Source organism: Peromyscus californicus, unplaced genomic scaffold (genome assembly GCF_007827085.1).
Source record: "Peromyscus californicus insignis strain IS unplaced genomic scaffold, ASM782708v3 Scaffold_2__1_contigs__length_46816999, whole genome shotgun sequence".
NCBI classification, from domain to species: Eukaryota; Metazoa; Chordata; class Mammalia; order Rodentia; family Cricetidae; genus Peromyscus; species Peromyscus californicus.
Window position 1 is genome coordinate 5,625,002 of NW_026294540.1, and position 22,009 is coordinate 5,647,010.

The 22,009-nt window shown below is 44.0% G+C and overlaps 2 protein-coding genes across 2 annotated transcripts in view; both read left to right on the forward strand.

Moving 5' to 3' along the window:
• Positions 1-13,305: 13,305 nt before the first annotated feature.
• LOC128120726 (phospholipase A2-like) lies at positions 13,306-16,962 on the forward strand. Its single transcript, XM_052754932.1, has 4 exons — positions 13,306-13,339; positions 14,556-14,715; positions 15,180-15,307; positions 16,813-16,962. The coding sequence occupies exons 1-4, from the start codon at positions 13,306-13,308 to the stop codon at positions 16,917-16,919; spliced, it is 429 nt and encodes a 142-aa protein (XP_052610892.1). The 3' UTR covers positions 16,920-16,962.
• A 1,474-nt stretch (positions 16,963-18,436) lies between these two features.
• Positions 18,437-22,009, forward strand: part of LOC128120727 (phospholipase A2-like) — a 32,626-nt gene continuing 29,053 nt past the window's right edge. The window contains exon 1 of the mRNA XM_052754933.1: positions 18,437-18,458. Within this exon, the coding sequence (XP_052610893.1) occupies positions 18,437-18,458 (22 nt within the window). The remainder of the gene's footprint in view (positions 18,459-22,009) is intronic.

Consider the following 22,009-nt stretch of genomic DNA (forward strand, 5'->3'; position numbering starts at 1 on the left):
GCAGATCTTTGCAAGTTGGAGGCCAGCCAGGTCTATAGAACCAGTTCCATGACAGACTCCAAAGCTACAGGAAACCCTGTCTCAAAAAAAAGAACCCCCCCCCCTAAAAGAACTGGACTCAAACCCTTGTGCTGTGCACTCATCATAAGAAATAAGATACAGGGGCTGGAAAAATGGCTCAGAGGTTAAGAGTGCTAGCTGCTCTTCCAGAGGTCCAGAGTCCAGTTCCCCGCAACCACATGGTGACTCACAAACCATCTATAAGATATCTGGTGCCCTCTTATGGCCTGCAGGCATATATTCCCGAACACACAGTAAATAAATAAATAAGTAAATCTTGGGGATAAAGAAAAGAAGTTGGATATAGGAAACCACACTGGACTGACTGTAAATGACCTGAAGGCAGGATTATATCCTGGTGGACTTCCAGTCTTCACTGTGCCTTAACACACACCACAGGATAATTGTCCCAGTAAAGTGTACAGCAGCCTAACTTTTTGAACAAAGAAAACAGAACACATCCTCTTCTCTACCTTTGTCTATCATGAGACTCTGAAGGTAAAGCCAGGTTAATCCCTGGTTCCCTGGTCAACCAGGTTCAGGAATAACCTGTCTCATTGGTGGTTTAAGGCTACATGGTTGTCAGTCACTCTTTTCTTTAGTGAACAGCTGCCCAGTCCTCTGTCTTTCTAACACCAACACTATCCCCACTGGAGTTGTAAAGGTCAGGCCTTGACCCTCCCAAGGTCAGGCCTGGTGAGCAACAGGTGCGGCCCGAGTGTCCTGCTCAGGCACAGTGTGTGGTGATGTTTTGCTTGTGCTGAAGTGTGATATTTTATTCTTCTGTTAATAGGTAAAGTTGCCTGGAGATCAGAGGCCAAAGCAAGCCAGGAACGGAGGTCAGGTGGTGGTGGCACATGCCCTTGATCCGATCACGTGGCAGGCAGTGTCTCTGTGTGGCTCGGGATGCAACCAAGTGTGGTGACACGTGCCTTTGGTCCCGGTGCCAACCATGGAGACCTGGGGGTCTGTGTGGACGGGCAGTGACGAGGAAGTGATGTGACTGGGCTTGGAGCTGGTGAGAGGGCAGAACAACAGGGCAGTGGAAGCTCAGTTTGGACAGGAAGAGGCTCTCTCTCTGTGTGGAAACTACTGCGTGGTGATAAGCTAAGCCTAGTCGTGGCTATTTGCTCTGATCTCTTTGGCTATTACCTTTGTATTTGGCTCTGTGTTTCTTATTAATAAGACTGTTTAGAAATTTGTCTACATTTGGCACCTACGTGGCAAGATTTCATTAAAAACCCATTGGTGCCGGGCGGTGGTGGCGCACGCCTTTAATCCCAGCACTCGGGAGGCAGAGCCAGGCGGATCTCTGTGAGTTCGAGGCCAGCCTGGACTACCAAGTGAGTTCCAGGAAAGGCGCAAAGCTACACAGAGAAACCCTGTCTCGAAAAACCAAAAAAAAAAAAAACAACAAAAAAAAAAACCCATTGGTGTCCTTTCAGGCCAGAGTTTACAGGCCCATGGCCCAGCCAGAGGTACAAGCAGTCCGGCTGCACTTGACCATAGCTACAAGTGGTCCATCTACACGTAGCTGGAGCTACTTGTGGCTAGATCTCCAACTCAGGTGGCTGGAGCTTAAAGGAGCCGGAGCTACAAGGGGCTCAGGCCCGAAACGGCTCAAGCTGGAGCATGTGGCTGGGTTTTTGCTTTTAGCTTTTTTCTCTTCTCCTGGTAGGTAGTAGACGCTTTCTCTCTCTCTCTCTCTCTCTCTCTCTCTCTCTCTCTCTCTGGATTCCCACCTTGGACTGCAACCACTCCAGGTAGCTGTTTTGAAATTCCCTCGGACTTCTACTGTTCTACACAGACTTGGTAAGTCAATTAAGATATCAGATATATTAAAGGGAGAAACTACTTAAAAGAGAAAAAAATTTTCCCACATTAAAAAAATGGGAAATATCTTTACAATGGTCGGAATTGGTCTTTGTTTGATAAAACCTTAGGCAGTCTGAAAATGGAACAATTACATGAGAGGATAAATGTTGATGGGATGTATGTAACTTCAATTATACATATTGGTTTAATTATCCTCATTTTATTATTAAAACAGTTGGTCAATTTAAGTGCCAAGATAAAGCTTTAGAAAAACCTGTTAAAATGAATTATAGAGAAATTCAGACTCAGACAGAAGAATTTAAGGGTGAAATTATTTCAGGATTGGACTATAAGGTTACAGAGAGACAGTCTGTTTTCAAACAATCAAAGTTAATTTATCTAATAACCATACGGCAACTACCTGATCAAGGGCGTGTACAAAGTAATTGGTCTTCAGTTGAAATGTTAGATTTGAGGAGATTTAAAGAAGTTGTAGTATCATATGGCATGCACTCTCCATTTGTAAACCAAATGTTAAACTCCTGGTCAACTTGTAGTAGGATTATTCCTCAAGACTGGAAAGAATTAGTAAGTGCTGTCCTGGAACCCGGAGTACAATTACAGTGGCGGATGTGGTGTAGATATGAGGCTAAAACCATAGAAAGTCAATGGAGAGCTAGAGGTGTGGAAATTTCCCAGGATCAGCTTCTAGGAGAGGGCCAATATGCTTAAATACAAAGACAATGCTTATATGATAACCAAACCTTAATTCTATGCCACATAGCAGCCATGAATGCATGGGACAGACTTGAGGAAACAGGAAAGAAAATTGAGTTATTTACAAAAGTTATACAGGGCCTTAAAGAATCCTTCACAGATTTCTTACAAAGGCGGTCTTTAGCATTAAATAGAATGGTCTCAGATTCAGAAGCTAGACAGATAATAATTGAATCTTTGGCTTTTGAGAACTCAAATGCAGCATGCAAAAGAATAATCAGGCCATTAAAGGCAAGATCTGCACCCTTGGAGGACTGGATCAGGGACACAATTAATGTTGAGTCTCATGGCCATGATGATATGTGGATAGGAGAAGCAATTTCAAAAGGTTTGAGGAATATCAGATGTTTTGGGTGTGGAAAGCAAGGTCATTTGAAAAGGGAATGTAAACAGGGCATTCTTAGAAAGAATGTTTATTCCAGGAACAACAGCAACAGAATGCCCCTCCCTTCTGGAGTATGCAGAAGGTGTGGTGAGGGTTAATATTGGACCAACAAATGTAGATCAACAAGGGACAGACAAGGTAATTTTTTGCCTCTGTCCTTGGGAAACTCCCAGAGGGGCCTCATGCAGGCCCCCACAGCAAATCCAGTTCAGACCTTTCCTGCCTTTATAGAAGACACCCCTACTCAGAACAATTAAATAACCAAATGCCTATTAAAATGAACCGTGCTGCTCAGGGTGATAGAACAGCTGAGGTAGAGAGAATAGAAAATTCAGGAGAAACCATAAAGCAAATTTTTTGGCAAACTTCTATAAATGAACAAAGACCAAAATTAAAAGTACGAATAAAGGACACTTTCTTGGATGGTTTAGTAGACACAGGTGCAGACGGGACAATAATTGCACCAGAATTTTGGCATCTAAATTGGCCTCTTCAGAAGGTAATTGTTCAGCTGTTAGGGATTGGAACATTATATCAAGTGAAACAGAGTGCAAGATGGCTCGAATGTATAGGTCTAGAAGGACAGAGAGGAAAATTAAAGCCATATGTGGCTAATATAGGCATGAATTTATGGGGCCATGATCTATTACAACAATGGAATACTCAGATGAACATTCCTCCAACCTCAGAAACAAATCATAAATTAACATATGTTTCTGAGAGAAATATTAGAAGGTATTCTTCTTTTTTCTTTAGTAAGAAAATTATATATATATATACATATATATATATATATACATATATATTATAATAAACTTGATTTTTAGCCACGGATTCCCCCATCTTCTCTCCTCCCACCCCCTAGCGCTCCCCCCAAATCCACCCCCTATTCCCACATCCTCCAAGCCCAGCCTGGTAGACTCAGCTGAGGCAGTTCCAGTCCCCTCCTCCCTACACCAAGGCTGGGCAAAGTGTCCCAGCATAGGCCCCAGGCTCCAAAAAGCCAGCCCATGGACAGGTCCCAGCTCCTCTGCCTGGAGGCCTCCCAAACAGTTCAAGCTAATCAACTGTCCCACTTATCCAGAGGGCCCAGTCCAGTTCCATGGAGGCTCCTAATCCTTGATTCACAGTTCATGCATTTCCACTAGTTTGGCTATTTGTCCCTATGCTTTTTCCAATCATGGTCTCAATATCTCTCGCTCATACAATTCCTCCTCTCTCTCGCCGATTGGGCTCCTGGAGCTCCACCTGGGGCTCGGCCGGGGATCTCTGCATCAACTTCCATCAGACACTGGATGTGAGTTCTACCATGACAGCCAGGGTGTTCAGCCATTCAATCACCAGAAAAGGTCAGCTCAGGCACCCTCACAACCATTGCCAGTAGTCTACAGTGGAGGTATCCTTGTGGATTTCTGGGGACCTCTCTAGTTCTCTGCTTCTTCCTGTTCCTCTGTAGTCTTCATTCATCATGGTATCTCCCTCCCCATTCTCCCACTCTGTTCCTGATCCAGCTGGTGCCTCCCGCTCCCCCAAGCTCTCTTTCCCATGACCCTTGCCCTCCATTGCCCCTCCCACCCCCAGTTTGCTCATGTAGATCTCATCCATTTCCCTGTTGTAGGGTGATCCCTGTGTCTTTCTCAGGATCCTCTTTACTAGGTAGCCTCCCTGGAGTTGTGAGTTGCAGTCTGGTTATCGTTTGCTTTACATCTAGTATCCACTTATGAGTGAGTACATACCATGTTTGTCTTTCTGAGTCTGGGTTACCTCACTCAGAATGATATTTTCTAGTTCCATCCATTTGCCTGCAAACCTCATGCTGTCATTGTTTTTCTCTGCTGAGTAGTACTCCATTGTGTATATATATACCACATTTTCTTTATCCATTCTTCAGTTGAAGGGCATCTAGGTTGTTTCCAGGTTCTGGCTATTAAAATAATGCTGCTATGAACATAGTGGAGCATGTGTTCTTGTGGTATGATTGAGCATTCCTTGGGTATACCCAAGAGTGGTATAGCTGGGTCTTGAGGGAGGTTGATTCCCAATTTTTTACCAAAATGCCATATTGATTTTCAAAGTGGCTGTATAAGCTTGCATTCCCACTAGCAGTGGAGGAGAGTTCCCCTTGCTCCACATCCTCTCCAACATAACCTGTCTTCAGTGTTTTTGATCTTAGCTGTTCTGACAGGTGTAAGATGGTATCTCAGAGTTGTTTTGATTTGCATTTCCCTGATGACTAAGGATGCTGAGCAATCCCTTAAATGTCTTTCAGCCATCTGAGATTCTTCTGTTAAGAATTCTCTGTTTAGCTCTGTAGCCCATTTTTTAATTGAACAGTTAGGTATTTTGATGCCTAGTTTCTTTTGTTTTTCTTTTCTTTCTTTCTTTTATTTCAGAGCTGCGGACCTAACCTAGGGCTTTGCACTTGCTAGGCAAGCGCTCTACCACTGAGCTAAAATCCACAACCCCTGATGTCTAGTTTCTTGAGTTCTTTATATATTCTGGAGATAAGCCCTCTGTCAGATGTGGGGTTGGTGAAGATATTTTCCTTTTCTGTAGGCTGTCGTTTTGTCTTATTGACCATGTCCTTTGCCTTACAAAAGCTTCTCAGTTTCAAGAGGTCCCATTTATTAATTGTTTCTCTCAGTGTCTGTGCTACTGGTGTTATATTTAGGAAGTGTTCTTTGGTGCCAATGCATTCAAGACTACTTCCTACTTTCTCTTCTATCAGGTTCAGAGTAACTGGATCTATGTTGAGGTCTTTGATCCACTTGGACTTAAGTTTTGTGCACGGTGACAGATATGAATCTATTTGCAGTCTTCTACACGTTGACATCCAGTTATGCCAGCACCATTTGTTGAAGATGCTTTCTTTTTTCCACTGTACAGTTTTGGCTTCTTTGTCGAAAATCTTATGTTCATAGGTGTATGGAATAATGTTGGGGTCTTCAGTTCAGTTCCATTGGTCCACATGTTGGTTTTTATGCCAGTACCAAGCTGTTTTTATTATGGTAGCTCTATAGTAGAGCTGGAAGTCAGGGATAGTGATGCCTCCAGAGGTTGTTTTATTTGTACAGGATTCTTTTGGCTATCCTGGTTTTCTTGTTTTTCCATATGAAATTGAGTATTGTTCTTTCCAGGTCTGTGAAGAATTGTGTTGGGATTTTGATGGGGATTGCATTGAATCTGTAGATTGCTTTTGGTAAGATTGCCATTTTTACTATGTTAATCCTACCTATCCATGAGCATGGGAGATCTTTCCATTTTCTGACATCTTCTTCAATTTCTTTCTTCAGGGACTTAAAGTTCTTGTCATACAGGTCCTTCGCTTGTTTAGTTAGAGTTACCCCAAGATATTTTATATCATTTTTGGCTATTGTAAAGGGTGATGTATCTCTGATTTCTTTCTCAGCCCATTTGTCATTTGTATATAGGAGGGCTACTGATTTTTGGAGTTAATCATGTATCTTGCTACATTGCTGAAGGTGCTTATAAGCTGTATCAGTTCCTTGGTCGAATTTTTGGGGTCACTCATGTATACTATCATGTCACCTGCAAATAGTGAAAGCTTGACTTCTTCCTTTCCAATTTGTATCCCCTTGATCTCCTTATGTTGTCTTATTGCTCTGGCTAGAACTTCAAGTACTGTATTGAATAAGTATGGGGAGAGTGGACAGCCTTGTCTTGTTCCTGATTTTAGTGGAATCGCTTTGAGTTTCTCTCCATTTACTTTGATGTTGGCTGTTGGCTTGCTGTAAATTGCCTTTATTATATTTAGGTATGTTCCTTGTATTCCTGATCTCTCCAAGACCTTTATCATGAAGGGGTGTTGGATTTTGTCAAAGGCCTTTTCTAGTGAGATGATCATGTGTTTTTTTTCTTTCAGTTTGTTTATATGGTGTATTATATTGACAGACTTTCATATGTCAAACCACTATTGCATCCCTAGGATGAAGCCTACTTGATCATGGTGGATAATTGTTTTGATGTGTTCTTGGAGTCTGCTTGCCAGTATTTTATTGAATATTTTTGCATCAATGTTCATGAGGGAGATTGGTCTGTAGTTCTCTTTCTTTGTTGCATCTTTGTTTGGCTTGGGAATCAGGGTAATTGTAGCCTCATAGAAGGAGTTTGGTAATATTTCTTCTGTTTCTATTGTGTGGAACAATTTAAAGAGTATTGGTATTATCTCTTCCTTGAAAATCTGGTAGAATTCTGTGCTGAAACCATCTGATCCTGGGCTTTTTTTTGGTTGGGAGACTTTTAATGACTGTTCCTATTTTCTTAGGGGTTATTAGTCTATTTAAATAGTTTATCTGGTCTTGATTTAACTTAGGTATGTGGTACCTATTCAGAAAATTATTAATTTCTTTTAGATTTTCCAGTTTTGTGGAGTACGGGTTTTTGAAGTATGACCTGATGATTCTCTCGATTTCCTCAATGTTAGTTGTTATGTTTCCCTTTCCATTTCTGATTTTGCTAATTTGGATGCTCTCTCTCTGTCTGCCTTTTGGTTATTTTGGATAAGGGCTTGTTGATTTTCTCAAAGAACCAACTCTTTGTTTCATTAATTTTTTGTATTGTTCTCTTTGTTTCTATTTTATTGATTTCAGTCCTCAATTTGATTATTTCCTGGCATCTATTCCTCCTGGGTGACTTTGCTTCTTCTTGTTCTAGGGTTTTCAGGTGTGCTGTTAAGTCACTAGTGTGAGATTTCTCCAACTTCTTTATGTGGGCATTTAGTGCTATGAATTTCCCTCTTAGCACTGCTTTCATAGTGTCCCATAAGTTTGGGTATGTGGTATATTCATTTTCATTGATCTCTAGGAAGTCTTTATTTTTTTCTTTATTTCTTCCTTGACCCATTGGTGATTCAGTTGAACATTATTAAGTTTCTATGAGATTGTAGGCTTTCTGTAATGTTTGTTGTTGTTGAAATGGAAATTTATACCATGGTGGTCTGATAGAATGCAGGAGGTTATTCCAATTTTTTTTGTATCTGTTGAGATTTGCTTTGTGGAAGAGTATGGGGTCGATTTTACAGATGGTTCCATGGAGTGCTGGAAGAAGTATATTCTTTTTTGTTAGGATGGATGTTCTGTAGATATCAATTAAGTCCATTTGAGTCACTACATCAGTTTAGTCCCTTATTTCTCTTTTAAATTTCGATTTTGTAGATCTGTCCAGTGGTTAGAGAGGGGTGTTGAAGTCTCCAAATATTAATGTGTAGGGTTTTATGTGTGATTTAAGCTTTAGTAATGTTTCTTTTATAAATGTGGGTGCCTTTGTGTTTGGGGAATAAATGTTCAGAACTGAAACTTCATCTTGGTGGATCTTTCCTGTGATGAGTATGTAATGTCCTTCTTGATCTCTTTTGATTGATTTTAGTTTGAAGTCTATTTTGTTGGCTATTAGGATGGCTACACCAGCTTGCTTCTAAAGACCATTTGATTGGAAAGACTTTTCCCAGCCTTTTATTCTGAAGTAGTGTCTATCTTTGAAATTGAGGTGTGTTTCCTGTATGCAGCAGAAAGATGGGTCCTGCTTTTGTATCCATTCTGTTAGCCTGTGTCTTTTTATAGGTGAATTAAGTCCATTGATATTAAGGGATATTAATGACCAGTGATTGTTAGTTCCTGTTATTTTTTGGTGGTAGTCTGTGTGTATTTCTCTTCTTTGGGATTTACTGCTGTGGGGTTATCTATTACCTGTGTTATTATGTGGCAAGGGGACTTTTTTTGGGGGGTCTAGTCTGTTTGGTGTTCTAGAGGTTTCTTGTATCTTCATAGGTATTTCCTTTTTTCAAGTAGGGAAAGTTTTCTTCTATGATCTTGTTGAATATATTTTCTGTGCCTTTGAGTTGGTATTCTTCTCCTTCCTCTATCCCTATTATTCTTAGTTTTGGCCTTTTCATGGTGTCCCAGATTTCCTGGACATTTTGTGTTATGACATTTTTGGCTTTGGTATTTTCTTTGACTGACAAATCTATTTTCTCTATTGTATCCTCTACACCAGAGATCCTCTCTTCCATCTCTTTTATTCTGTTGGTTATGCTTGCATCTGTGTTTCCTGTTCATTTACTCAGATTTTCTATTTCCAGCATTCCCTCTGTTTGTGTCTTCTTCATTTTTTTCTATTTCCCTTTTGAGGTCTTGAACTGTTTCCCTCACCTGTTTAATTACTTTTTCATGGTTTTCTTGGCTTTCTTTAAGGGATTTATTGATTTCTTCCAATTTTTTGTTTGTCTTTTCCTCCATTTCATTTTTCATTTTTTCTTGAAAGGCCTCTAGCATCTTCATGATGCTATTCTTAAAGTCGCTTTCTTCTGCTTCTTTTACATTGTGATGTTCAGGTCTTGCTGTTGAAGATGATGCTGTATTGCTCTTTATGTTGTTGTATGTATTTTTGCCTTGACGTCTGCCCATCTCCTCCTCTCTTGGTCCAATGAGAGCTGGCGGTTTGGTTTCCATGCCTCAGGACGTTGCTGGGGTCTCAGGCAGATGGATAAGGGGGCAGGGTGTGTAGATTGCAGAGTTTGGTGGTGGGGTTTGGAGAGGGGAGGCCTTCCAGCAGGAGTTTTGCCTGCTGCCTGGCAACTCTTGGTCCAGAGGGAGCTGGTGGTTTGGTTTCCGTGCATCAGGAAGTTGCTGGAGTCTCAGGCAGATGGGTATGGGGGCAGGGCATGTAGATTTCAGGGTCCAGTGAGGGGTTTTGGTGAGGGGGGCATTCCGGAAGGGGTTTTTCCTGCTGGTGGGCAACTGGGACAGAGTTGTGTGGGTGTTCCTGGGGACTGGTTGTGTCCCAGGGATCTGCACTTCCTGTTCACTCAGGGGTCTTGGATGGAGTTGAAGACTAGATAGTTATAGTTGTAGTTTTCCTTAATTATGATAGAAAGTAAATTAGGTATAGAACTTCGGAGTAACTAAACGGCATGGATGATGGAATGTTTTCTCTGAATTTGCTAAATACAAATGGACTGAACATTGTAAATGTAATTCTACTTGATAACTGCTTTGTTACATATAGTTTATCTATGTTAACCTTAAAACCTTTCCTGTTTATTTAGACGAAAGGGGGAGCTGATGGGGAATATTATTTGAAGATGTGTTTCATTTGTTTATGCTGTGGTATGTTTGTTTTAATAATGCAAAGATGTGTTGAATTCTTTTACGTTGCATTTGTTTAACTCTGTGAAGCTTTGTTTTTTGCCTGTGTAAAACACTTGATGGTCTAATAAAGAACTGAACGGCCAATAGCAAGGCATGAGAAAGGATAGGAGGGGCTGGCAGGCAGAGAAAATAAAGAGAGGAGATATCTGGAAGGAAGGGAAGAAGAAGGAGAAGGAGCAAGAGAACAAGAAGAGGAGGAGGCTGGGGGCCAGCCACCCAGCCACCCAGCCACACAGCCACACAGCCACACAGCCACATGTCAGCCACAGAGTAAGTATGAAAGTGAGATATACAGAAGTAGGAAAGGAAAAATCCCAGAGGCAAAAGGTAGATGGGATAATTTAAATTAAGGAAAGCTGGCTAGAAATAAGCCAAGCTAAGGCCAGGCATATGTAAATAATAATAAGTCTCCATGTGTATTATTTATTTGGGAGCTGAGTAGTGGGTCCCCAAAAGAGCAAAGCGACAAAATAGTAAAAGAGTAAACACAAAACAAACAAAACAACAGAGTGGAGGGGTGAAGAGAGAAGGAAAGAGAAGACAGAGAGGTAGGAGGGGAGAGAAGAAAGAAGCAGTGTTACGTGGGCACTAAAGGGAACATCTTGGCCTTAAAAATATTGCACTCAAAGCACTTCTGCTGTGAGCTCATCATAAGAAGTTTGATATAGGAAACCAAACTGGACTGACCATAAATGACCCAAAGGCAGGATTACATCCCAATGACCTTCCAGTCTTTACTGTGCCTAAACACACATCAGAGGATTATTGTCCCAGTAAAGTACACAGCAGCCTGACTTTTTCCAAGAAACAAAACAGAGCACATCCTCTTCTCTACCTTTCTGTACCACCCAATCCCACAGGTGAAGCCAGGTTAATCTCTGGTTCCCTGATCAATAGGATTTAGGAATGAGAAGTCTCATTGGCTAAAGACTACATGGTTTTCTCTTTTGTTTTAGTTAACAGCTGCCCAGTCTTCAGCCTTTTAACCGCAACCTCATCCCCACCCGTAACTCAAACTCAGGCCTCGCTCCTCTCAAGGTCAGACCTGTGAGCAACAGGTGCAGCTACAGCCACCTGCGCAGGCGCAGTGACTGGTAGTAGCTGGTAGTGGCTGTCCAGAGTCCTGCTGGAAGGAGAGGGCGGTTCTTGAGTATGGAGAAAACTAACTCAACTCACCCTTACATCGTTTGTATCCAGGGAAGAGATGAGTGGTAGGGAAGAAGAGGTGCTAGGATGCTAAGTTACAGCATACATGACAAATGGTCAAAGGCAGAGACAAGAGGGCATTGGGCCAGCAGACATTGTTCACAAGCTACCATGTGGTGGCTGAGTATTGAAGCCTAGTCCTCCATATGAGTAGAAAGTGCTCTTAAGTGCTGACCCTCTCTCCAGCCCCTGCAATGGTTGATTATCAGCTTCACACACTGGGTAGGGAGAGCCTCAGCTGGAGGATTGCCTGCATCATATTGGCCTGTGGGCACATCTGTTGGGCAGACATTTGAAGTCTGTCTTTCTTTTTTAATTTTTTGGTGGTTATTTTTAGACAGTGTTTCTTGATGTACCTTGGGCTGTCCTTGAATTCACTCTGAGACCAGGCTAGCCTCAAACTCAGATATTCGCCTGCCTCTGCCTCCTGAGTGTTGACATTAAAGGCATGCACCTCCACCTCCACCACCAATACCAGCACCACCAGCACCACCATCTGCCTACATTTCTAGTTTTTAATGAAGTTTGTAGGTTAGCAAGATCTAGCCTACAATACAAGTCTCTTGACCTGAGTTTATTCCTGGAATCCATTAAAGGAAGAAGGAGAGACCTGACTCCACAGGGTTCTTCTCTCACCTCCACACGTGCACTCAAGTGCGCTCTCTGTCTCTGTCTCTGTCTCTCTCACACACAAACAACACACATTAATTAATTGGTTAACTAATTAAAGATTGACTATGTAACTGGACCTATTCCATAGGCTGTGTCAGGTTCTTGGGACAGATTTAGCATGTAGTTTTTACAGTTAACATGGAGGATTGTAGGGACCAGCTATTCTTGCCTGGGGCAACATGACACTATCTGTATCCTGACTATCCAATCCTAGGAGCAATGTCTATATCTTCTTATGACCTCAAGGCATCCACGGGGGAGGAACTTGTCCAGTCACTGACTTAAGCTTGTTGGGGTGTTGAGCTAGCCCTTTCTCTGTGCCTCTGTGACAGCACTGATTCAGGCTCTGTCACCATCTACAGTAGCTCTGCAGGTCGGGACTGTGTGTGAGGGTGCACATAGTCTACTTCTATGCTACACACACAGTAGTCACAGGCCCGTGTGCTGACTGGACACTGTCAGAGCACAGCTACAGGACTGTAAAGAGAAGTCACTGAGTCCTCCCCTCACTCGGGATGAAACTCCTTCTGCTGGTCACTCTGCTCACAGATAAGATCCTTGTCCCCTCTGAGTGCCCCCTCCAACTCCCTTGTCTTCAATGTGCAGGCCCTGCTGGTCACACCTGAAGTTCTGGTTCAGTGTTCCTGTTGGGGTCTAATAGCCTGTGGGTTGGGGTTCCATGCTCACCACATGTCCACAGCAGCTGGGAACTCTACCCTCTAAGTCAACTCACATGATTCCTTAGGAAAGTCCACTACAGTCACCTACACAAGCAATGAAGCCTATTCTCTCTCTGCCACATTGCCCTGGCACCCATTTCCTTGGGCCCAAGTTGCCCTGACAATGTGATTTTTCTTTTCCTTTAAAAAAACATTCACTTTTATTTTATGTATTTGAGCCCTTTGCCTGCATGTATGTCTGTGAACTGTGTGTGAGTAATGCCTACAGAGGCCAGAGGAGGGGTTTGATTCTCCAGAACTGGGGTCATAGACTGTTGTGAGCAGCCTCATGGCTGCTGGACCTCAGTCTGGGTCCCATACAAGCTCACCAAGTGCTCCTGACTGCAGAGCCATCTCTCCAGCCCTTATTATTTTTTCACAGGATTATATAATTCTGGCTCAGGATGTCCTCCAACTAGCCAAAATTTACCTCAGCCTCCCAAGTGTTAGGATTACATACAGAACTATAAATAGAGAAGTCACTTGAGTCATCCACACATTCAGGATGAAACTCCTTCTGCTGATCACTCTGCTCACAGGTAGGACCCTTGTCCCCTCTGGGTGCCCCCTGTGTCCCTTGTCGTCAATGCACAACCCCCTAATGGTCACACCTGAAGTTTTGGTTTAAGGCTGCTATTCTTTTTTTTTTTTCTGGGCATTTTACACAAAAGTGTTTCTTTGAATAGCAATGGATGGTCTGGAATTCACTCTATAGACCATCGTGCCTTGAACTAAGTTATTCACCTGCCTCAGCCCCCAGAGTGCTAGGATTATAATGTGTGTGTTCCACTCTACCTGGCTTCTCCTGCATTTTAATGGTGACCAAGTATCCCACTGTATTCTGAATCCTGGATTATTTACCAACTTCTCAGCTGATGATCAGTTTTTTGATCAAATGCTGACATCACAATGATGATCTGACCATTAATCTTGTCTATGAGCTGTGCATGGCCGCACAACAGATTCCTTCTAATTCTTCCAGTGTAAAACAATGAGCATGTGTTGGCTTCTTCTCTGGCTCAAGGTCTCAGCTAGACCCATGATGAATCCCACTGCTGGCTAAGGCTAGGGTTTCACCTAGGTTTGAGTAGGGGTTTGGCAGCTTTCAAACTCAAGAGATGGTTGGATTGTTGGGTTACTGAACTAAGAGATCAGTTCGTCCCTGGCTGTAGATGGAGAGTGTTCTCAACCCTTAACACAGAGACCACAGGGCAGCTCACAGTGTGGTGGCTATCTGTCCTGACAGAAATGAGCAGGCAAGCAATGCAAAAGGCAATGTCTATAGAACTTAGTCCTGGGGAGTCAGCCCAGCCTGGTACAGTGGTGTTCGTTTATAATCCTACTACACGGGAGGCTGAGGCCAGAGGGTTCCTATGAAGGCTGAGGCTAGCCTGGATGACAGGGCAACTCTCTATCTCAAATAGGTAGACAGCTTCCTGCACAGGCCTGGTGACTTCAGTTTCCTCTACAATACCTACGTAGAGAGAGAGAAAACCATCTCTCTAAAGCTGTCTTCTGGTCCCCTCATCTGTAGCGTGATAGTTATGAGTGTGAACAAGTGCATGCCTATGAACTAGTTTGAAGGAAAGCACACACCTGCACACTTTTGCACACATTGTACATACACACATACACATATCTATTCACTGCTCTCCTGATGCAGCAGCTGGTAGGAGTCAGGAGGAAGCTAGCAGCAGGCATCAGACATCTGGTAAACCAGGTGGGATTGATGGAGTGTGCTGTGCATTCTTGCAGCAGGCGCTACTGCACACAGCATCAACCCTCGGTCTTTGCTGCAGTTCTATGATGTGATCAAGTGCACCATCCCTGAGAGTCATCCCTTGGAGGAATTCAATGACTATGGCTGCTACTGTGGCTACGGGGGCTCAGGTGCTCCGGTGGATGAGTTAGACAGGTGAGTGATCCATCTGGTGGGAGACTGGAGTGTCTGGGTTGGTGGGGACAGGACACAAGCAGAGCATCTCATGAGGCACAAATAGGAGACATGAAATTCACCAGACATAATATGTCTTGTTTAGTTTCTTTATTATTTTTGTTTGTTAGTTTCCAGACAGGGGTTCTCTGTGTAGCCCTAGGTTTCCTGGAATTCCTTCTGGAGACCAGGCTGGACTTGACCTCAGAGATCCATCTGCCTCTGCATACCAAGTACTGGGATTATTGGTAGACACCACCACACTCCACAGAAGTTGCTTTCAATAAATATATGCTTAATAGAAATCACAGACTCTGAAGCCTCAGGATGATTTCTTCTGGAACATCATGTTTAAGTCATCCTCACATGTTTGAGAAAGACTGCAAGTGAGAACTGACCTTCTGTGGGTCCATAGTCCTCACTCAGCTGTTCCTTCCTCTCTCCAGGTGCTGCCAGACTCATGACAATTGCTATGGTCAGGCCATGAAGATGGAAAGCTGCAAATCCTTCATTGACAACCCCTACAGCAGCTCCTACTCATACTCATGTTCTGGGAATGAGATCACCTGCAGTGGTAGGTTTACCCTCTGGGACCCCTGGATCCTGCTTGTCCCTCTTGTGTTTAGAAGGGACAGGGAAGTAACGAGGACCGTCACCATTTAGTGGTGATTTCCTTAGTCTCATTTGACCTCACAACAACCTTATCAGGTAGATACTAAAATATAGATGAGGTCACTGATGAGGAAGATGAGGTAGTCAGGGTCATTTGGCCATGGCCACCCAGCTTAGAAATGATGACATTTGTTTCTGGAACACAGATCTACACCATTCTAAAGCCTATCTTTAAAAAAATTTCAAGATTTTGCATATCTTGGGGAGGCATTTCTGTGCCACTGCACAGTTATGCAGGTCTCAGGACAACTTGCAGAGGTCTGTTCTTTCAACCATGTGAGTCCTGGGGATGGAACTCGGGTTCAGACTTGGCAGCAAGGGCCTTTATTCCCTGAGCCATCTTGCCTGCCCAAAGCCTCTCCTGTTAGCTGCTGTGTTATACTGATTCCATACTGACTAGACAATGGAGAGCTGCGTCATTGTGTAAGTCAGATATGGAGTAAACACCTATACAGGGCAAGATTTATCATTCCTATTTTACAGGTGAGGATTCAGAGGGCTGGGAATATAGATCAGTTGTTAGATATCTTGCCTAGCATGCACAGAGCCCTCTTCCACCTCCAGAACCCATACATTGAGTGTGGTGGTGCATACCTGCAATCTAGCACTTGGTGTAGACAGGAAGATTGTTTTCAGTTACATAAATTTATAAGTGGTAATTAATATTTGTAGTTTCTTTATTTTTTTGAGACAGAGTTTCTCTGTGTAGCTTTGGAGCCTGTCCTGGAGCTTGCTCTGTAGACTAGGCTGACCTCAAACTCAGAGAGATCCATTTTCCTCTGCCTCCCAAGTGCTGAGATTAAAGGTGTGTCACCACTGTCTGGCTGATAATAGTCGTTTTATAGGTTTTAGGATTAAATATATGTGTTTATTTTTATGCATAATAAATATTATACATAAAATACAGAATGAGTCGGCATCCTGTGTCTTTTTCAGTCAGTCACTCTCCACCATGTCTTTAGAGCCTGGGTCTCTCTCTCTCTCTCTCTCTCTCTCTCTCTCTCTCCTCTCTCTCTCTCTCGCTAAATATGACACTCACTTTTAGCTAGCCTGAATGAGCAACAAGTTTTGGGGATCTGTGCTCCCTACTTCCAAGAGAGTTACAGATGCCCCATCACATCTTGCTTTTTAACATGTTTCTGGGCATCCTAGGTCAGGCCCTCATGATTGTATGTCAACCCCTTTCCCAACTGTGCCATCTCCCCAGCCCACAACAACTAATGATATTATAAGTGTGTTCCAGCAATTTGGGCAACCCAATGGACTTCTGTGTGCTCTGTCTCTCAGCCCATGTCTCTCAGCTGCATCAGTAGGTGGGTGGGGGAAAGGCACCGGTTCCTTTTGGCTATAGATCATAGGGAATGGGGTAATGGGCTCCACTCAACTTCCTTTCTTGTTTCTCTGCAGACAAAAACGACCCCTGTGAGGACTTCATCTGCAACTGTGACCGCGAAGCCGCCATCTGCTTCTCCCAGGCCCCATACAACAAGGAGAACAAAGGCATTAAATGTTAGACTAACCACCTCAGTTACTGCCTACACCATCCCTGCCTGCCTGGTTGTGGTCGCTACTCACTGCCCCTCTAATAAAGCACATATAGAAAGAACTCAGCTTTGGTGATTGTCTTTTGTCTACCAAACATAAGTAGATCCTCAGAGGACATCATCCTGTCTATTCCTGGAAACTGAAGGTTAATGGGAAAGACTCTTCTGTAAAGCAAGCACCTTGAAGAGTGGGTGATGATTGCAGGCATGCCTTTCATCCCAGCATTCTGGGATGCAGAAGCAGAGGCAGAGGCAGGCAGGTCTCTTGAGTTCTTGTCAAACCTGGTCTAAAAGCAAATTCCAGGACATCCAGGACAGTTAAAGAAACCCTGTCTCAAAAAACTAACAAAAAAAATTCAAAATCAAAATAAAGAAACCAGCCTGAGATACATAGGTGGGTAGGCGGAACAGAAAGAGGAAGATGAGTGGAGAGATGCGGAAGGAAAATGGAAAGGAAAGAAGGGTAAGGATGGGAAGGGAAGGAAAGAGAGAGTTAGAAAGGGAGCTAAGACAGAGAGATTCAGTGTCACATGGGCACTAAAGGAACATCTGCTAGGTGGTGTCCGTGCAGCCTTTATTCCCTGCACTGGAGATGTGGATATAGGCAGATCTTTGCAAGTTGGAGTCCAGCCAGGTCTATAGAGCCAGTTCTAGGACAGACTCCAGAGCTACAGAAAACCCTGTCTCAACCCTCCCCCCTCAAAAAAGAACTGGACTTAAACACTTGTGCTGTGCACTCATCATAAGAAATAGGATACAGGGGCTGGAAAGATGGCTCAGAGGTTAAGAGCGCTAGCAGCTCTTCCAGAGGTCCTGAGTTCAATTCCCAGCAACCACATGGTGACTCACAAACCATCTATAAGAGATCTGGTGCCCTCTTCTGGCCTGCAGGCATACATCCAGAACACATAATAAATAAATAAATGAATCTTGGGGGGAGGGGAGAAAAAGAAGTTGGATATAGGAAACCACCTGGACTGACCGTAAATGACCTGAAGGTAGGATTACATCCTGGTGGACTTCCATGCTTTACTGTGCCCAAACACACGCCATAGGATAATTGTCCCATTAAAGTGTACAGCAGCCTAACGTTTTTGAACAAAGAAATCAGAACACATCCTCTTCTCTACCTCTCTCTATCATGGGGCCCCCGAAAGTAAAGGTAGGTTAATCTCTGGTTCCCTAGTGAACCAGGTTCAGGACTAACCTGTCTCATTGGCTGGTTGAAGGCTGCGTGGTTGTCAGTCCACTCTTTTCTTTAGTGACCAGTTGCCCAGTCCTCCGTCTTTCTAACCCCAACCCCATCCCCTCTGGAGTCCCAAAACTCAGGCCTTGACCCTCCCAAGGTCAGGCCTGGTGAGCAACAGGTGTGGCCCGAGCCCTGCGAAGGCTCAGTGACTGGTAGTATTTGGTAGTGGCTGTTCCAGAGTCCTGCTGGAAGGGTAGGGGGGTCTTTTGCATGGAGACAAACTCACCTCACCCCTGACATGGTGTTTATCCAGGGACGAGGTGAGAAGTGGGGAAAAGGAGGTGCTGGGGTGAAAAGTTAGAGGGGACATGAGAGATGGCCCAAGCCAGAGGCCAGAGGGCACTGGGCCAGCAGACATCGTTCCCCAGCCACCATGTGGTGATTGTTGAGGACTGGACTCACGGTCCTCAGCAAGAGCAGAATGTGCTCTCATATGCTGAGCAGGAGATTTACACAAAGAAACCCTGTCTCAAAAAATAAAAATAAAAAACAAAAAATATGAGAAGAAGCCAGTATGAGATAATGAGGGGTTATAGGGGACAGAAAAGGGAAGGAGAGGGAGAGACAAGACAGGGAAAGGTACAGGAAAGGAGGGGAGGGTGTTGTGGAATATTATTTGAAGATGTGTTACAATTGTTTACGCTGTTGAACATTTGTTTTAATGATGCAGAAATGTGTTGCATTCTTTTCTTATGCTTTTTTATTTAAACTTTTTCTTTTCCTTTTTATTACAATTTTTTTATTCATTTTAAATACCAACCACAGATCCCCTGTCTCAACGCTCTTCCTGCTCCCCCCACAGCCTCCTCCCCTCACTCACTCCTTTCCCCTCCTCCAAAAGTGTAAGGCCTCCCATGGTGGGTCAGCAAAACCTGGTACACTCAGTTGAGGAAGGGTCAAGGCACCGCCCCCTGCATCAAGGCTGTGCAAGTTGTCCCATCATAGTTAACGGGCTCCAAAAAGCCAGCTCATGCACCAGGGGTAGATCCTAATCCCACTGCCAAGGGCCCCTCAAACAGACCCAGCTACACAACTCCTGTATGCAGAGGGAAGGAGCAAGAGGACAAGGAGAGGAGGATGCCGGGGGCCAGCCACCCAGCCACCCAGCCACCCAGCCACCCAGCCACCCAGCCACCCAGCCACCCAGCCACATGTCAGCTACAGAGTAAGTGTGAAAGTAAGATATACAGAAGTAGGAAAGGAAAAAGTCCAGAGGCAAAAGGTAGCCTGGGTAATTTAAATTAAGGAAAGCTGGCTAGAAATAAGCCAAGCTAAGGCCAGGCATTGATAAGTAATAGTAAGCCTTCGTGTGTTTTATTTATTTGGGAGCTGAGTGGTGGGTTTCCAAAAGAGTAAAGTGCCAAAAGAGTAAAAGTATATTTAAAAAAAAAAAACCCAAACCAACAACAGAGGGGAGAGGTGGGGAGAGATGGAAAGAGAAGACAGAGAGGTAGGAGGAGAGAGAAGAGAGAAAGAAGCAGAGTCACATGAGCACTAAAGGAACATCTTGGCCCTAAAAATATTGGACTCAAAGCACTTCTGCTGTGCGCTCATCATAACTTGTTGGATACAGGATTCCAATTGGACTGAGGGTAAATGACCTGAATGCAGGATTGCATTCTGGTGACATTCCAGTCTTCACTGTGCCTAAACACACGCCACAGGCTAAAGTACACAGAAGCTTAACTTTTTGAACAAAGAAAACAGAACACATCCTCTCCTGTACATTTCTTTGTCACAGAACCCTGTATGTAAAACCAGGTTAATCCCTGGTTTCCTGGTCCACCAGATTTAGGAATCAGATGTCTCATTGGTTAAAGGTTACATTGATCTCAGGCTCTCTTTTTTCTTTTGTGAGCAGCTGCCCGGTTCTCCGCTTTTTCACCCCAGTCCTGTCCCTACCTGTGTTCCAAACTCAGGCCTCGCCCCTCTCAAGGTCAGACCTGTGAGCAACAGGTGCAGCTACAGCCACCTGCGCAGGCGCAGTGACTGGTAATAGGTGGTAGTGGCCGTCCAGAGTCCTGCTGGAAGGGTAGGGGGAGCTTGAGTATGGAGACAACCAACTCAACTCAATGCTACATGGTTATATATCCCGGGAAGAGGTGAGAAGTGGGGAAAAGAAGGTGCTGGGATACTATGTTAGAGGGTACATGAGAGATGAACAGACACAGAGGCCAGAGGGCATCGGACCAGCAGACATTGTTCCCCAGCCACCATATGGTTCTGAGAATTGAAGTTCGGGCCACAGCAAGAGCAGAAACCTCTCTTAAGTTTTGAGCCACCTCTCCGGCCCCTGCAATGGTTGATTCTCAACTTCACACACTGGGTAGGGAGAGGCTCAGCTGGAGGATTGCCTGCATCATATTGGCCTGTGGGTATACCTGTTGGACATTTGTTTTCTGTTGTGTGATATTTTGTTTGTGTTCTGACAAATAAAACCTTCCTGGAGATCAGAGGGTGGAGCCGGCCACTAGTTAACCATAGAAGCCAGGCAAGTGGTGGCTCATGCCTCTGGTCCTAGCACTTCGGAGGCTCACACCTTTAATTCTAGCACTCTGGAGGTGGAGACAGGATCTCAGCCCCCCTTTTGGTCCCAGGATTGAGAGAGGTAAGAACTCCTCTGGTGGCTGCTGCTCTGCTTCTTTGATTTTTCAGCTTTACCCCAATATCTGGCTCTTAGTTTTCATTGATAATTTTAATTAGAATCATGCTTCAGCTTTCTTTATTTTTTGTTTTTCATTTTTTTTGAGAGAAGGTTTCTATGTGTATCTCTGGCTGTCCTGAAACTCACTCTGAAGACCAGTCTGACTTGAAACTCAGAGATCTGCCTGCCTCTGCTTCCTGAGGGCTGGTATTAAAGGCGTGCGCCACCACCATCTGGATACATTCCCAGTTTTCTGGGTTTTTTTGTTTTTTGTTTTTTGTTTTTGGTGTTTGAGACAGGGTTTTTTCTGTGTAACATTCTTGGCTATCTTAGAACTCCCTTTGTAGACCAGGCTGGCCTTGAACTCACTGAGATCTGCCTGCCTCTGCCTCCCTAAGTGCTGAGATTAAAATGTGCAACATTATCCCCTGGCAACATTGAACTTCTGATCCTCTTGCCTCTGCCTCCAGAATGCTGGAATTACACAGTGTGTGTTCCACTGTATCTGGCTTCTTTTGAATTTTAATGGTGACCTGTATCCTACTGCAGACTTAATCAAGGCTTATTTTCCTACTCCTCAGCGGGATGAACAGTTTGTTTGTGTCAAATGCTGACATTACAATAATGATCTGACCATTATCCTTGTTTATGAGCTGTGCATGGCCATACAACAGATTCCTTCTAATTCTTCCAGTGTAAAACAATGAGCATGTGTCAGCTGCTTCTCTGGCTTAAGGTCTCAGCTAGAACTGTGATGAATCACACTGCTGGCTAAGGCTAGGGTTTCACCTAGGCTTGGAGTAGGGGTTTAGCAGCTTTCAAACTCAAGAGATGCTTGGATTGTTGGGTTATTGAACTAAGAGGTCAGTTTGTCCCTGGCTGTTGACAGGAGAGTGTTCTCAGCTCCTCAACACAGGGACCACAGGGCAGTTCACAGTGTGGCGGCTGTCTGTCCTGACAGTGAGAAATGAACAGGCAAGCAAGGAAAAAGGCAATGTCTCTGAACTTAATTCTGAGGAGTCAGCCCAGCCTGATACAGTGGAGTACATTTATAATCCTATCGCTGGGGAGGTTTGAGACCAGAAGGTTGCCACAGAGTCAGAGGCTAGACTGGGTTACCAGGCAACTCTCTGTCTCAAACAAGTAGACACCTTTCTCTAAGGCCTG